Genomic DNA, 17,608 nt, shown 5'->3' with positions numbered 1-17,608 from the left:
TTAAAGTGAGCCGGTCGCCGCCAACCGCCCGTCTTTGTACGGAGACCACTGGGCCGAGCGCGAGCGCGGAGCGGGAGCCTCGCTGCTGCCCTGACTTTTTAAGAACCTCAATGAACTACTTGTGAGGAGTCGCAGGTCGTGCCTGTGAGCTCTTCCCACGGCCACGACAGCGACCCGTGTTGCGTGGAGATCACATTTTATATGCGATCTTGACTTTTTTTTTTTGGTCTGACATTATATTTTTATAGATTTTTGTGATAAACATGGTGCTGGGAAAGGTGAAGAGTTTGACCATAAGCTTTGACTGTCTTCATGACAGCAACGTCCCCGTGTATTCTAGTGGGGATACCGTCTCAGGAAGGGTGAATTTAGAAGTTACGGGGGAAATCAGAGTGAAATCTCTTAAAATTCATGCGAGAGGACATGCGAAAGTACGCTGGACCGAATCTAGAAACGCCGGCTCCAATACTGCCTATACACAGAATTACACTGAAGAAGTAGAATATTTCAACCATAAAGACATCTTAATTGGACACGAAAGAGGTAAGCTTTTTTTTTTTATGTTACTCGGAAATCATTAACGCTAATTTCTTTGGGAATGTAGCTTTTGATTTTTCTGAATTGATAGAATTCTACTCCTAGCATGACCCATAGCAGCTCGGTAAGAGCTGAGCGGAGTTGGAGACGGGCTTCTCCGTGACGTGCACCGAGTGTGGAGCCGCGGAGCGTGCGGGCATCTGCAGGGGCTGCGAACTGCGCCCGCTCGCCGCCCCCACGCCCGCCCGGCCGGCCGGTGCCCTCGCGCCCGCCGCCCATTTGCACCTTCACGTAGACTCTGCTCAGACCCGACCCCGTCACTCCACTAGCAGGTCTTTCACTGGATCCCCAAAGGCTGCAGTCCAGCGCTCGATGTCTTCCCTTGTGCTCTGCAGCCTTAACATCTCAAAAACGAAGCCTCCATCGAGAAATGGGATAACATCTTTAAGCGGGTTAAGAGGTGCATTTCATTTTTTAATATTGACACGCAAAAGACTTGAAAGCATTGACCGTTGTTCTTTGGTCAGGGGTTTCTGTGGCTTATTTTGACATATGGTATGAACACCCCACGTGTTTGGGGGTCCCCCCCCCCTGTTCTTTGCAGTTCCTTTAGAAATGTGTATCATTCATTCTCTATTCTAAAGGACTTCACCTATGATTGTGATGGGTTTCGAATCGGGCGCAGAAGCCATTCGGGGAAATGTTCCTTTCTGAGCATCATGCCTAACTTTGAAACGTGCCTTCAATGAAACCCATGCCAGGCACATGAAATTGAAAAGTACTCGGCACCTTGGTTTTGATTTTTGGTGAGACGAGGGAGAGGAAGGGTTGTCAGACATTGAAGGGGCCCGAGGTTTCCCATCTGTTGTTTAAATCGTTACATCGTGGAATTATAGGAGACTCTAAGCTTGTTTTTCTAAGTTTCCACCCTTTGTTAGAAGCGGTTCAATCCTGTTTCGGACCAGTTCTGGGGGGTGGCGAGGAGGGGCGCTTGTGCAGCTCTCAGCAGATTGGCTGCACGCGTCAGGTGGTGGCGATGACTTAATTCCTAGACCGAGAAGAATATAGTGTTAAAACTGGTTATGTAATTTTGTACTTCTCCTTTTTGATGCGATGTTTAGTTCCAATATGGGCTATTTTCGAAAAGTAAAGCACATTTTTTACCTTCATTTTCAGTATTAAATATGCACATGCCTGAGGAAGTGCTAGCTGAACTAAAGCAAGTGTAGAAATAGAGGATGCTTCCAGCCACAGCATTCATGCGCTGTTCTTAAAAATATTAAGATGAAGTCAGTTCTTGAGGTAGGTTTTCAGTTGCACAGAGGGAATTTGCATCCTGACGTTATTTCTGGTTCATCTCTCCAAGCAGTCACGCTGATGAGAAGCGCTAATGCCTAATGACAGTCGTCGTATTTGTTGGAAAGCATAGACAGGAGTTTGTTTGAGCCTTTCTGGATATTGCAGCTTTTTATAAAATGGTGGAAAGAGACAAAGGTTCTCGTAGAGTTGAGACTGTAGAGTAACGACTTGTGGGGGACAAACACAATTTACTAGCTGCTCCCTGATGTCGTGGTGAAATAAACTATGCGCCTTTTAACCCCACGAAGCACCCCTGAGCCTCTGCAAAGTGCAGACGAGCTGTTCGCCTGCAATACTTTCAATGACTTAGAGCTGGGACCTCTCACACGAGCCTGGTCACGGAGGCCCCGCCCCACGCGGCCAGCGATAGGCGGAGCCGGGTTTGTTAGCCTGTTGCTAAGGCGATGCCAGCCCCTGATTGGATTGGGCGCGGGCGGTGGGGAGAGTGGGGCGCGCCCGTGGGGGCGAGGCTTGGAACCGGCGTGCGCCGGTAAAGGTCCCTCCCGCGCCCCTCCCCGGGCTTCTGGGGGTGCCCACGTCTCATCACCTTCTGTCGCCCCACCGTGGCCTGTCCTTGGCCCCGAAATACATGACTTGGGGTGTCAGGAGAGTAGGTGCGGAAAGCGCCTGGTGGCCTTGTAAAGTGCCGGGCGGCCCTGGGCTCAACCTGCGCTGCCAGTCCTAGTCCGAGGGAACTTGGGCGGACAGGGTCCGCAGGAGCCCACCTTCCTGTTTTCCGAGAGAAAGGCGTCAGGTACCTTCCGTGAGCGCTTGTTTCCCTCTGAGCGGAAACAAAGCCTGTCCCCCGACAGGTACAGACCGGCTCCCGAGCTCTGACCCCAGGGAGAGAGCGCCGAGGCTGGGGTGGAAGGAAAAGGGAGAGCGACGTCCAAAGCTGGGTAGGGCCTCGGCGAGGATCCCCTCCCCCGCCCATTGTTCCCCGGGGCGTCTGGTCCCCACCTCCCACCCCGCACCGTCCCGGTCTCCGTCGTTGCCAGTGGAAAGGTGTCAGGGTGGCCCGAGCCAGCTCGAACCGGTCACCGGCAGGGGCGTGTAAAACGGAAGCGCCGCGGCCGCCCGCCCCGCCCCGCCCCGCCCCCGGCCCAGCAGGCTAGGCTGCGCGGGCGCGCGCGCGAGCCGGCGACGTATGCCGTATGTATAGCGGGGCGTGCGGGCGGGGGAGCGCGGCGGCCGGCTGGGATCTGCTCGCGCCGGTTTAGGCCGGTCCTCTCCTGCTCCGCTCTAGTTCTTGATTGACAGCCCGGCACTTGTTTACCGCGGCGGCCGCCGCCGCTCGCCGCAGTGAGCCTGCTGAGCTGGCGCTCGCGGCGCGGAGGAAGGGAAGGAAGGAGGCGAAGGCTGGGTGCCCCCGAGGCCGCGGCTTACGGCCCCTAGTCACCAGCCGGTGTTGGGTGCTGAGACCCGTTCAGGGGAGTCGCCCGGAGGCCGCGGAAAATAGTACAAATAAAAGCTTCCGCACGTAGGCGCATTCTTCCTTTTTATAAGCCAAGTGTCACTTTTCTGTGTGTCTCTTCAGTACTTCGGGGAAGGAAAGTTAAGGGATCACAATTTCGTCAGCTTTCGTGGTAAAGTGCTAATGATCAAGATTTCTGCACCGAGGAAATCCTGTAAATCTAGTTAGAACACTAAGAAGGAATCATTTTAAAAATCCAGAATTCACCCACTCACTTTTTTTTTTTGCTTTTGGATTTTTTGATGTTTTGTTTTTTGGGTGTTTTTTTTTCTGGTTGTTTTTTGTTTTTTAGTTAATATGTTTTGGAGACATGTTTTAAATAATCTAGTTGACCAAAAGAAATTGGTTTCTTGAAAGGTCATCCCTTTCTTCAAGCAACTGGCAGCCACCTGGTCAGACTACAGCTTGGGGGGGCGGGGGGGATGGTATTGGTAGCAGCACCTTTTAAGTCTGAGGCACGTTTTTTTTTGCTTGTTTGTTTGTTTTATACATACGCAAGTTTTTAGCTGTTGCTAGGACAGACCGATTATGGTTCTCATTTTAGGTTCAATAAAGACTTTGTATGTTTAACTATGACACTGATTTAAAGTCACTGTCTTTTTTTAGCTCCAACATCTATTTAACAAAGTTTTCTAATGGCTTTATAGCTGTCACATTCACATCTGAATCGACTGGTTCTTAAAGGTGTAGTGAGTTCTCATTTTATATGGTTAATACCGGAGATTCAAGAAAACAGCTGAGCGCGGAGCCGGAGAGGGTCCCGGGGGGCGTGTTCCCGCCGGAGGGCGCCCGTGCGGGTCGGGGTGATGCCCCCATTCCGCAGATGAGGCGGCTGAGTCCCGGGGTTCCCCGCTGGAGGGCGCCCGTGGGTGTGGGGGTGATGCCCCCATTCCGCAGATGAGGCGGCTGAGTCCCGGGGTTCCCCGCCGGAGGGCTCCCGTGGGGGTCGGGGTGATGCCCCCATTCCGCAGATGAGGCGGCTGAGTCCCGGGGTTCCCCGCCGGAGGGCGCCCGTGGGGGTCGGGGTGATGCCCCCATTCCGCAGATGAGGCGGCTGAGTCCCGGGGTTCCCCGCCGGAGGGCGCCCGTGGGGGTCGGGGTGATGCCCCCATTCCGCAGATGAGGCGGCTGAGTCCCGGGGTTCCCCGCCGGAGGGCGCCCGTGGGGGTCGGGGTGATGCCCCCATTCCGCAGATGAGGCGGCTGAGTCCCGGGGTTCCCCGCCGGAGGGCGCCCGTGGGGGTGGGGGTGATGCCCCCATTCCGCAGATGAGGCGGCTGAGTCCCGGGGTTCCCCGCCGGAGGGCGCCCGTGGGGGTCGGGGTGATGCCCTCATTCCGCAGATGAGGCGGCTGAGTCCCGGGGTTCCCCGCCGGAGGGCGCCCGTGGGGGTCGGGGTGATGCCCCCACTCCGCAGAGGAGGCGGCTGAGTCCCGGGGTTCCCCGCCGGAGGGCGCCCGTGGGGGTCGGGGTGATGCCCCCACTCCGCAGATGAGGCGGCTGAGTCCCGGGGTTCCCCGCCGGAGGGCGCCCGTGGGGGTCGGGGTGATGCCCCCACTCCGCAGAGGAGGCGGCTGAGCCTCGGGTTCATTCTACCCGGAGAAGTGAGGTTGGAGGTAGCGCTCAGACTCCACGCGCCGCCTGCGTGTGCCGGTTCGGTTCGTGACGGGCCGTGTGTTTCTCTCCCGCAGATGACGACAACTCCGAGGACGGCTTCCACACCATCCCTTCGGGGCGGCATGAATACGCGTTCAGCTTCGAGCTTCCACAGACGTAAGTATGAGAAGGAACAGGCACTTTCCATAGACAGCCATCCTTTTAAACTTAAAATTATTCTACGTTTAAATGTTTTTAGTTTAAAAAAAAAAACCCTTTTCATGACTGAATCTTGCTAGAGGAAAACAATGTGCTAAAAAAAAAAGCTACTTTATGATGTAGTGTGGCAAAATTATAGAAAGCAAAGCTTAATTCTTAGTACTCTGCCTCACGATTGATGAGGTTTTTAAAACTTGAATAAGATTTCATTTAACGTGAGTTGAAGGTGCTAGTCAAATAGTTAAGCCCTGTGTGCCTAGTTGACCATCAGTTATTAGCAGAAAAGGTAAAACATATCCAGTCACAGTCCCTTATATACATGCGGTCTTCTTCCTTTTCTGCAAAGTTAACCAGCAGCGGTGAGCTGAGACCGGCAGCGCATTGGGCACATCCCGAGTCCAGGGGAGATGGGCTTGGGTCTGAGCTCAGTAGCTTCTGTGTGCACAGAGCTATTGAGAAGGTCACGCAGGAGACATGATGACTTGGACTTAAAAGGAAACATCCTTCAGAGAGACCTTAATATAAGGATTGGGATCTAACAGGAAAGGGAGATGGAAAAGTGGCATAATCTTAATGTAGTAACAGATTGTTAGGAGAGATTATTCAATGTTTTTAAAATAATGCCTTTAACAGGTTATCCTGACAGGCAAAGTGCGACTTGTGATCATTGTTTTGGAGGATAAGCTTACAAGAAAAATTTATCAAGTGCCAAATGTACATAATTTTATATCTTATCTGTAAAGCACTCATTTAAAATAAACTCTAAAAGACTAGCAAAATATTGCATTTTATTTCTCTCTGCTATGCAAATTAATGCAAGACTCTAAAAGAGATAGCCAATACGACAAGCACTTTATTCATTGATTATAGGATATTCACAATCTGTTTTTGCAAATCAAGATTAGACATAAATTTTCTATCCAACTACTCATTCTAATCTAAGTTAGCATTCTGCCTTGTAAATAACTGAAAACCAGGCATTTTTCTAATGAAATTATGAGAAAGAGACTAAACTCACTAAAATAAAATCTTTCACAAGTAATAAAACTGGCAAAATTGCAAGTTCTGATTCCCTTGATATAGGTCAGTAGAAATGTTTCTTTTTCTTTAAACCTATAGTAAAGTTTGAAAACAGCCAAAAAGGAAACATGAGGACACTGGGAAATATAAAACTTTTTTAGTATTTCAGTGGACTTTATGAAATGTGAAATTTCTGAAACTATAATGACTGTTCTAGGCCTTTTCTAGACCTTCTTAATTAGCTGCTATAAAAAGAGATACTAATTCCCGGCAAATGAATAGTGAAGCACTGTAGGGAATTTGGTCTGAATATTTAACCAGTGTCTATAATTTCTCAATAAAAATAGTTAAACTATTCTTAACTTTATTTTTAAATTAAGTTCTTGACCTTTTCAAGAATTACTCACTTCCAAATTGTCATAATTTTGCCACCAACATTAAAAGTAGCTTCTTTATTTAAAGAGATTGTATACTTCTTTGTTTCTTTAAGCAAAATTTCTATAATGTTTACCAGCTATTTGTTCTATTTGGAAACAAGATTTTTCCCCAATGACTTATCCCTTTGGAAATTTTTAAAAATCATCTTTGATACCTCACTGATATATAAACAGTACAATATATTAACACTTCTATGATAATCTGTGTAATTATTAGAAAGAGGTGTAATATTAATATATTGACCTTTATATTCTACACAGACCACTTGCTACCTCATTCGAAGGCCGACATGGCAGTGTGCGCTATTGGGTGAAAGCCGAATTGCACAGGCCTTGGCTTCTACCAGTAAAATTAAAGAAGGAATTTACAGTCTTTGAGCATATAGATATCAACACTCCTTCATTACTGGTAAGAATTGACTGAATTCTTCATTCTTTGTTTTGGCATACCAATACTAAAGAATAATCACCTAAACTTAAACTGTAATTTTATCATTTTAAAATAGTGGCTTTATTTTAAAATTTAAAAAAATATTAATTATTTTTAAAAATAGTCAAGGGCACACACACACTAATGAAGAATATGATCATATTTCCTGATACTGTAATTAACATTAAATAAATGTTAAAAGTAAGACTAGCATATGGTATGAAATACCTCTTACTCAGAAGAAACAGCAGTAACAAAAAACATAAATCTGTTCCCTGGATAATTGTAGTAGAAGAGGAGCAGTAGTATTAATTATTATTTTAACATAATATCACTTACTTTGAAAATACCATAATGAATCATTTGTATTGCTTTGCATTATTCCAATGTAGGGATGTCAAACGATGGGGAGATTATCACTTTTTTCAAAAAATTTAATTTCATCTTAAATGAAATCCTTCTTAATTGTATTTTTTCACAAGATTCAAATTTAACTTCAAAAACATTAATTGGTTTAAACAAATGATAACATCTTTAAGCAAATAAGAATTTTTAAAATGTGCAGTTTTCCCTTTTTTACACAATTTAACGCAGTTTAATAAACTGGAATGTGGAAAGGGTTTTTTTGTTTGTTTGTTGGGTGGGTTTTTAATTAATATATATAATGTGGGCTAAAATGATGTTTATGGTGTTAAGCCCTGCACCCTTTTTTCTTAATTGCATAGAAACTTATGTAAAAACAAAAATAATTCAGAGCCATTGGTTAGTTAAAATATATATATATATGGCTACCAACAAAAAGCAGCACTGCTTTTAATTTTTAATTCTCCAAAAATTTAGATTGTATTTTAAAACATTTTATTACTCTCCCAACTCATACATTGATCTTTTTGTCTAAATTTATTTCTTACAGTCACCCCAAGCAGGCACAAAAGAAAAGACTCTTTGTTGCTGGTTCTGTACCTCAGGCCCAATATCCTTAAGTGCCAAAATCGAAAGGAAGGGCTATACCCCAGGTATGTATGAAGTGGATTCCCACAAAAAACAATCTTTTTTCACTTAGCTTTTGTGTTTAAATTTATAGTATTTCTACTAAATGCAAACATGATATAGCATTCTTTGGTAAAATAACATAAGCTGTGCTTATCCAGTTTTCTTTCATAAATTGAAATGTAGTCTCCTTTACTTTTATTTTTTCATTTATTGATTTTTTTTGTTTTTAAAAAGAGAGGGAAACATCGATTTGTTGTTCCACACATTTATGCATTCATTGGTTGCTTTTCTTGTATGTGCCCTGACCGGGGATGGAACCCACATCCTTGGCATATCGGGGCAATGCTCTAACGAACTGAGCTACCCGGCCAGGGCCCTCTCCTTTTTTAAAGAGCTACTGTAGTTCATTTTTATAACTCTTAAGTTAATTGCCACTCTTAGGACAGCTTTTCATCCTTGTAGTCTGCTGAACTTTTCCAGCGTTAGCCTAAGAATCTACATTAGTTTTGGGGATTTTGTTTGTTTTGTTTTGTTTTCTTAACAGATCATTTTTCCCTCTCTAGGTGAATCAATTCAGATATTTGCTGAGGTTGAGAACTGCTCTTCCAGAATGGTGGTGCCAAAGGCAGCCATTTACCAAACACAGGCCTTCTATGCCAAAGGGAAAATGAAGGAAGTGAAGCAGCTTGTGGCTAACTTGCGTGGGGAATCCTTATCATCTGGAAAGACAGAGACATGGAATGGCAAGTTGCTGAAAATTCCACCCGTTTCTCCATCTATCCTCGACTGTAGTATAATCCGTGTAGAATATTCACTAATGGTATGTATAAATTTAAGGGGTTTTATTTAAGTCTTAAAATCACAAAGATATCATTTTGTCTTAAATCCAAGATGTGATATTTGTATTCCATATAATATATATAAAAATAAATATGTCTTTATATAGTTTGCATTGTAATTATTAATTTTATATGTATGTGAATGTATTATAAGGTTATTATGCATATGGATAAACTTTTCTTGTATATCATGCATATAAGTAAAAAATGAAGTAAATGAGGACCTCAGATAACATTAGAATTGGGTTATTAGTTTTTTTTAAAAGGAAATAATACTTGGCATTCTAAACCTAGCGTCTCCTTTTACTGTTTTAGGTATATGTGGATATTCCTGGAGCTATGGATTTATTTCTTAATTTGCCTCTTGTCATCGGTACCATTCCTCTACATCCATTTGGTAGCAGAACTTCAAGTGTAAGCAGTCAGTGTAGCATGAATATGAACTGGCTTGGATTATCCCTACCTGAAAGACCTGAAGGTAATTTGATATAATGTGTATCTAACTTTAATCTCCTATAATTTTCAAGAACATAATCTTCTCATATTTTACAATTAAACTTTTGTCTATACCTAAAAATGAGTATATATGTCCCTAATGTTAGATTTAAAACCTAATCCCCCTAGTTTTGAACACAACAAATAATTATTATTTTACTTTGATATTTCTTTTTAATATCTACTATTCTGTGTATTTTGACATGCATCAGAACATGCTGTTCGAATTGCGTGTATCTTTTTCCTTCAGCACCACCCAGCTATGCAGAAGTGGTCACAGAGGAACAAAGGCGGAACAATCTTGCTCCAGTGAATGCCTGTGATGACTTTGAGAGAGCATTTCAAGGACCACTGTTCGCATATATCCAGGAGTTTCGATTCTTGCCTCCACCTCTTTATTCAGAGGTAAGCATCAACTCCTCAAATATAAAATGGGCTGGCTGTCTTGCATTGCAGACTTTTTAAAAATACAGTTAGTTTTTTATTATGATAATTTAGAAAAACATTTAAAAACACAGATTAAAGATTAGATTAGGGTTGTCAATATTTACTAAGTAGGACTGTTCACTTCTTTTGGTGAAATAAAGATAATGATCTCACATCATGCTTTTCAAAATGCCAGTTAAAGGAATAATTTACATTTTAAAGCATCTATAGAACTGCCATTTTGCAAGCATTGATTAATAGGATTTATCTTATCCTTTTCCAATTTAATTCTTGTATATTTTAACATTCTCAGCCATGAGGGAAAATAACATATTTGCAATAACATTTTAAACCACATTTCTACACTGTTAGATTATTTTTATTCATTTCATATTGATGACAATTAAGCCCTTACATTAATAAAGCATGGCCCTTAGTGGGAAAAACAAACTTAGTAGAAAAGTATTATATAATAATTAGAAAGAAATGTACAGTTCATTTGGAATCAGCGTATTGGGCCCTGGAAATCGAGGGGCTTCCCTGAGAAAAATGATTAAAAGTAGTACTCCTCAAAAGGTAGGGTAGTTCAGGTATGAAAGCAAACAGCCAGTGAAAAAAAAGAACAAACAGCATGTGCAAAGGCAAGTAACTAAAAGGTGTGGGGGATGCAGCAATTTCAGTATTCTTCAGAATGCATATATACAAAGTACATGTTTTGAGGGGCTTTAAAGTTAGCCTTGATACCAATATAATGCCAAATAATTTCGTAAATCACTGCAGTTAGCTTTTTCCTTTTGGTTACTGTAATTTAAACAGCTATTTTATAATGAAATGTTACTCTCCCAAATAAGACATAAAAGGGATGTTTCACTCTTCAACAAATTGTCCTCCTCATGTTCCCCTCCAACATCATGACTGGAAGAGTCAATTTTCTTTTGGATCTAACCAATATGACATGTACTTTATTCATTGATTATAGGATATTCACAATCTGTTTTTGCAAATTCTTGATTAGACATAAATTTTCTATCCAACTATTCCTATTCATAAAATTTTCTATTAAATGCTAAAAATGTTCTCCCTCTTGTTACAGATTTTGTTACTACGTTTTTATTCAGACATTTCTGTCTTGCTTATTATTAAGTCAGTTGTTTCTCATTGGATCTGCTGAGGCTTCTTCACTGTCCAGGCATTTTAAAAGAATGGCAATCTAAAGATCTACTTTTAAGTAATTTGTCATAAAATTCTTCCTCCTTTTAAAAATGAACCAAAGAGAACTAAAAACTTTTAAAACACTAAATTGGTTCATGTTGTTATTTAATTAACATCTAGTCACATAGAGGGGAGCTTAAAAAGCTATTTTTACTTTTTTTTCCTCTTTAAAGGATAGTTATTAAAAGAAAGAAAAGTTATTTAGCTTTTTTTTCTTCAAAAATGGGTTTTGCCTAAAGTGTTTGAGGCACTTTGGATTTGTCCTACGTGTGAATGCAAGTAAATAGGTCTTATCCAAAAGGTCTTTCAGTAAAAGAAATGTATTAAACCCAATAATTTGCCTTCCTGTGCCCTTTCCTTTATACCTGAGAAGCAACAAAAATGCATTCACTTTTATTAAACATATGTGTATATGAAAGTCACTCCAAAGATAGGAAAGGTGGGAAGCCCCTCTATCTCTGGTGGGTTCAGCATTACTATTTCTTAATGTACACTATTCCTGGGCCCTTTCTGAAGTTTTATACCCAAGAGTTACCAAGAATATTGTTTACTACACAACTGCATTCTTCCTAAAGCCTACAGAAGAGATTTTTTTATAAAAGTATAAAAGGAATACTTTACAAAAGGATATCATTGCTATAGAGATGTTTTACATTGTATTTGAGTCTTAAGTACTAGTAAGTGCTAAGTAAAACTCCATTCACTGGTAAAATTTAACCATTAGCTTTTGTGAAAGAGACCTAATCAGGCATATTTTTATGAATGTTATTATTAATCTAATAATTGCATATCAGGCACTTTAGATAATACTAATACCCTTTCCTCCCCATATTAGCTACATATGTTCTTTCTAATTAGGTTCATCAACTAATACTCAAAATCTTAGTCATTTGCTACATTCTTACTAGACCTTATCAAATAACTTTGAATTTTTTTTCTCTTTTAAGATTGATCCAAATCCTGATCAGTCAGCAGATGATAGACCATCCTGCCCCTCGCGTTGAAGGAACATGTGGTTAAATCAAGTTGATGTGAATTCCAAACTGTATCTCTTCCCAGCTGAGGACAGAGAAGTATCTTGGAGACACGTTTTCAGAGGAAGTGGAGTTGCTTTTGCCCAGAAAAATGGCAAATACGTGAAACAACCAGTGATCATGCTTTAGAAGCCTATAGCAACATTCTGGGACTGCTCCAACATGCTTGAAGATCTAAGCTTTTCTTCTTTAAAACTGGCACATACCAAGAGCAGTCGTCTTAGCCTATGGTCATACGTGTCAAGACAACACGTTATAAAGAGGGATGATTTCCTTCTTTTGATTTGAAAATTTGCACATGCTCAATGCTTACATTGTGCAGTTCAATGTCACTACAGCTTTTTTTTTTCCATTAATGCCAGACTCTCGATATTCATATAAAACTTGTTTGTGATCAGCACAACAAGGAACAAAAGAAAGCTTTGAAAAAAACTTTAAGATGAAAAAAACGCACTGACATTTTTTTTTATTTAATATAGCCTGGACTTTACCTGCGTATGCACATGCTCAGAATTGTCCTACTAGGCTGACCATGTATCACCTCTTCAGCTTGGATCCTATTGTGGATTTATTTACAAACATCAAATGCCTTCAAGCCAATCCTTCTTGCTGTATGTTTTGCAGCCTACTGTAGTAGATATGCAACAGATATGTGGGAAAAGAGATAAGAGGAGGAAGCTAATAAGAGACTTTGTCAAGATTGTATACCTTCTTGGTTTCTTTTAAGAATTTGTTGCCTTTCTACTATTACAGCAAAGCAGCATTTTGTTACTGACTGCCTAAAATCACTTAATCTCAGGTGAACGCATCACTTGCCAAACTGTTGGAATGCTATTTTGTGTTTTGTTGCACTGTTATTTTTTCGTTTGTTTGGTTGGCTTTTTGGAGAGGGAATTTGGAAAAGGGACATACACAAAAGTGATAACCCACCCGCATTTTCTTTTTATCATTACATATAAGAAGAAACTAGAAGAGCTAAGAATGGAATAAAGAAAGGCAGTATGGCAGGCACCAGCAAAGAGTTAAGGGCTGTTGCTCTTAAAAATTACTGTTACTTTTTGTTTCTTTTAAAAAAGTATGGAACTTTTCCAGTCACAGGAGTAGGAGAAAATACATTTATTTTTATATACAGTTACTTAATTACCTCCAAACACATATGTTGGAAATCATTTTTGCTGGTGCAGAGTATTTTAATGAGCAGGAAGGAATATCAGGTTATGATTAGAGAGCTCAGTTTATACATTTTTTTATCCTGCTCAAGATCTACAAAACTTGAAAACCTGTTCTAAAAGTGATATACCTTCAAAATTATAAATACTAGAATATATGCTGGAATAATACATGTTCTATATTTTTGTGTGTTTTTTTTTTTAATGGAAATCTTTTTTTTCATTACCTAAAGAACATTTTGCTAAACATGAAAAATCACTGACTTTGAGTATATGTAGATAAGATAGGGAAATTATTACATCAGTAAATTATAGTTTATATTAAAGATTATTTACAGTTGGCTCATAACAAATATACCAGCATTCATGGTGACACTTAAAACAGCATTTTCTGAGTATACTCAGAAAATTGTCTTACTTTAGAAGGAATTCAGCTCTGGTGTTTTTAGTGAAAATCAGCATCTCTGATGTTACAACATATGTGTGAAATGGGTGTTACATCTATCCTGCCATTTAACCCCACAGTTAAGGTGACTGAAAATAATAGTAACTCTTGCTTGGTGCTTGACCTGGTTAATACTGTCTTAAAGCTTCATACAAAACAAATAGGCTTTTCCATAAGTGGCCTTTAAGAAAACATGGAAGACAATTCATGTTTGAAAAATGCTGACAGGGTGAAGAAAGCCCAATGTAAAAATGAATCGCGTTTTAAGTGATTCGGTTAAAGGGTTTGGGCTCCCGTAGCAAACTAATACTAGATAATAAGGAAATGGGGGTGAAATATTTTTTTATTATTGTTAAATCATTTTGTGAATGTCCCCCTCAAAAAAAGCTAATGGAATATTTGGCATAAAGGGCATTTGGTGGTTTTATTTTTGTTTGGGGAGGGGGGTTGTCAGAAAATCCCTTTTCTTTTTTATGTCTAACTTCTAGGGAACAATTGTTGATATGCATACTATTGGAATACTTATCACCATATACTCATAAATAACACATGAAAGCAAGAATGACCAATATTCTGGCAATTGGCACTAGGTCACGAAATAAAATGTGATAAAATCCTAATTATATAAAACTTTATAAAATAAAGTTTTGTTTTTCCCATTAAAGTATTTCTTTTTTATTTAGAGGCATTACTTTACTCTTTCCTAAATATTGGTCAATTTCTGACATAAGACGTGAGGTTCACATTTGTATTCCAGTATTCAAGATAGATTCCTGATTTTTCAATTAGGAAAAGAAAAATCCAAAATGTTAGCAAAACAAAGTGCAATATTAAATGTTTGCTTTATAGATTATACTCTATGGCTGTTTGTAATTTTTTTTTTCCTTTTTTATTTGGTGCTGAATATGTCCTTGTAGGCTCTGTTTTAAGAAAACAATATGTGGGAAATGATTTGATTTTTCCTATTGCTCTTCCTTGTGGAAAATAAAGTGTTTTGTTTTTTTCTTTTTTGTAAAAATGTTTGAAGATTTATTTGAATCAATCATATTAGTATCATACATGCAAACACATAGGACTACAATTAAAACTCAAGCCATTCTTGGTAAGAATTGTTTCTAGACTCACTGGAGAAAATTTCTTAAGGCTTAAAGGAATTTTGAATACTACTTACTGTTTTACTTAGTAAGTCATTAAGTTATGGATACTTCCTTATAAAACTTGTCATATATATGAACCAAACTTAACCAGGTAAAGTACTTAGATACCAATTCCCTATCACTGTGATGTGTCCAAGTTTCTAGTATTTCAATAAATTTGGACAGGTACATGCAAAAAAAAAAAAATGAAACTAGATCACCAACTTATACACAAGAATAAACTCAAAATGGATAAAAGACTTAAATGTAAATCATGATACCATAAAAAACGTTGAAAACAGCCAGCAAAATCTTAAATCTCTCAGTAGTAGTTTTTTGCCCATACATCTAGGGCCAGGGAAACAAAGGCGAAAATAAACAAATGGGACTACATCAAAATAAAAAGCTGCACAGCAGCAAAAGAAACCAACAAAATGAAAAGGGGAGCTTATTGTATGGGAGAACACTCTAATAAGGGGTTAATATAAAACATATCAGGAAATCATATTACTTAATAAAAGGAAGACAATCCAATTAAAAAATGGGCAGAGGACCTAAATAGACACTTCTCCTAAGTGGACAGGTAGATGTCCAAGAGACATGAAAAAATGCTCTAAATCACTAGTCATCAAGAGATGCAAATTAAAACCACAATGAAGTATTAATCACTTCAACCTGTCAGAATGGCTACCATCAACAAATGACAAGTGCTGGCGAGGATATGGAGAAAAAGGAGCTCCAGGTACACCGCTGGTGGGAATGCAGACTGATGCAGCCACTATGGAAAACAGTATGGAATTTACTCAAAAAAATTAAAATATGGAACTGCCATTTGACCCAGTGATACCACTTCTAGGAATATATCCTAAGAAACCTGAAACACCAATCAGAAAGAATATATACACTCCTATGTTCATTACAGCACAATTTACAATAGCTAAGATCTGGAAACAACCCAAGTGCCCAGTAGATGAGTGGATAAAGAAGCTGCAATATATTTACACCAGGGGATACTACACAGCAACAAAGAAGAAGGATCTCTTGCCCTTTGCAATAGCATGGGGGGACCTGGAGGTTATTAGGCTAAGCAAAATAAGCCAGTCAGAGAAAGATAGGATCACATGATCTCATTCATATGTGGAATCTAAAGAATAAAATAACCTGATGAACAAAATAGATCCAGAGACATAGAAACATGGAACAGACTGATAAATCCTAGAGGGAAGATGGGGGGTGGGTGGGAAGAGATTAACCAAAGAACTTATATGCATACTAGTGGCCTGATGCACAAATTCATGCACATGAGAGGTGCGGGAAGGGACCGCAGGAGGTTGGCCGCTGGCCCCAAGGAGGGAGCCAGCCCTCAACCCCCCTGGGGAAGGGGCCTTGTCCGCCGCCACCCACCCCCAGTGTTGGAAGAGGAGGTGACTGTCTCTGGGCTGGGCGCGGAAGGAACCGCGCAGTTCCCCGCCTCACCCCCTCCTCCTTCCCTCGCCACCTTGCCACCATGGCAGTGGGCGGGAGGCCCCCAGGGAAGGGACAAGACGGGAGCGGGAGCGAGGCAACCCTTGTGTCAAGGTCTGACTTTCAATAGATTGCAGTGAGGGAGTTGCTCTGCTAGGTCTGAAAGCAAAACCTAGAAACAGGTCTCTATAAATGGTTTAGCACCAGGGGCTGATGGGGGCCAGCAGCTGGGGGGAGGGGCTGCAGGAGATTGGCTGTGGGAGCGCACTGACCACCAGGGGGAAGCTCCTGCATTGAGCATCTGCCCCCTGGTGGTCAGTGTGCATCATAGTGACTGGTTGACCAATTGTTCCAGTCAAAATGGCCACTTAGGACCCAGTGGTTCTCAACCTGTGGGTCGCGACCCCTTTGGGGGTCAAACGACCCTTTCACAGGAGTTGCCTAAAACCATCAGAAAACACATACATAATTACATATTGTTTTTGTGATTCATCACTATGCTTTAATTATGTTCAATTTGTAACAATGAAATTGGGGGTCACCACAACATGAGGAACTGTATTAAAGGGTCGCAGCATTAGGAAGGTTGAGAACCACTGGCTTAGGCTTTTAGATATATAGACTAGAGGCTCGGTGCATGGATTTCGTGCACGGGAAGGGGGTCCCTCAGCCCGACCTGTGCCTTCTTGCAATCCAGGACCACTCAGGGGATGTCCTACTGCCAGTTTACAGGCCTAAACCAGCAGTCAGACATCCCTCTCACAAACTGGGACGCTGAATGCACCAGTGACCATACTTTTCATACAGATGAAAGACATCTTGCTGTTGTATGGGCAACTACATTTTTTTGCCCTGATTATAAAAAGTAGTACATAACATGATCCTTCTGAGGCAATTGTACCATTTTTCCCATCTTATGGGTGTAAAAACTAAAGCAGAGAAAAGTTAAGTAATTGGTTTTGTCACACAGGTATAAGTGTCAGAATCAGGGCTGACCATAAAATATGCAAGCCAGAGTCCATGCATGTCATTGCTGCATCATCCTGTTTTTTCAGTGTTAGAGTAGCCTTGCCAGGTTTTAATTCTTAAATCTAAGAGACTATTCACAACATATAGGGTAGGGTCCCTAGGCCTGGCCTGCGATCAGGGCTTATCTGTGGGGCAACCGGCAGGGTGATTGGGCGGCTGCCGCTGGCACCCACTTTGGCTGGCAGCCTGGCATTGCCTGTTCTTCAGCCCCTCCCCCCACCAATCGGTAGTTCTGCAGGTCATTCTACTGTTCGGTCAATTTGCATATTAGGGTTTTATATAGATAGATATGCATA

The 17,608-nt window shown here is 41.1% G+C and overlaps 1 protein-coding gene across 6 annotated transcripts; it reads left to right on the top strand.

The window, feature by feature from the left end:
• Window positions 1–16: 16 nt before the first annotated feature.
• On the top strand, window positions 17–14,701 carry ARRDC3 (arrestin domain containing 3). Of its 6 annotated transcripts, XM_036308268.1 has the most exons (9): window positions 401–543; window positions 643–997; window positions 5,060–5,141; window positions 6,902–7,049; window positions 7,984–8,086; window positions 8,627–8,883; window positions 9,218–9,380; window positions 9,648–9,802; window positions 11,983–14,701. In XM_036308268.1, the coding sequence occupies exons 2-9, from the start codon at window positions 910–912 to the stop codon at window positions 12,037–12,039; spliced, it is 1,053 nt and encodes a 350-aa protein (XP_036164161.1). In that variant the 5' UTR covers window positions 401–543; window positions 643–909; the 3' UTR covers window positions 12,040–14,701. The 6 variants fall into 6 exon arrangements, 5 of the variants coding, with proteins under 5 accessions (XP_036164159.1, XP_036164161.1, XP_036164163.1 ...); XR_004967415.1 differs by lacking the exon at window positions 643–997 and having other exon boundaries at window positions 17–543; window positions 9,610–9,802; XM_036308266.1 differs by lacking the exon at window positions 643–997 and having other exon boundaries at window positions 18–543.
• Window positions 14,702–17,608: the final 2,907 nt, after the last annotated feature.

This window comes from Myotis myotis, unplaced genomic scaffold (genome assembly GCF_014108235.1).
Source record: "Myotis myotis isolate mMyoMyo1 unplaced genomic scaffold, mMyoMyo1.p scaffold_m19_p_5, whole genome shotgun sequence".
Lineage (NCBI taxonomy): Eukaryota > Metazoa > Chordata > Mammalia > Chiroptera > Vespertilionidae > Myotis > Myotis myotis.
The sequence above is the reverse complement of the archived record's forward strand: the minus strand, read 5'-3'. Positions and strand labels throughout refer to the sequence as shown.

Bases quoted from the DNA above. Each gene is read 5' to 3' on its own strand.
- ARRDC3 (XM_036308266.1), top strand. From the start codon at position 264: ATGGTGCTGGGAAAGGTGAAGAGTTTGACCATAAGCTTTGACTGTCTT. The intron at 5,142-6,901 runs GTAAGTATGAGA...TATTCTACACAG, and splicing joins AGCTTCGAGCTTCCACAGAC to ACCACTTGCTACCTCATTCG. The intron at 8,087-8,626 runs GTATGTATGAAG...TTCCCTCTCTAG, and splicing joins AAGGAAGGGCTATACCCCAG to GTGAATCAATTCAGATATTT.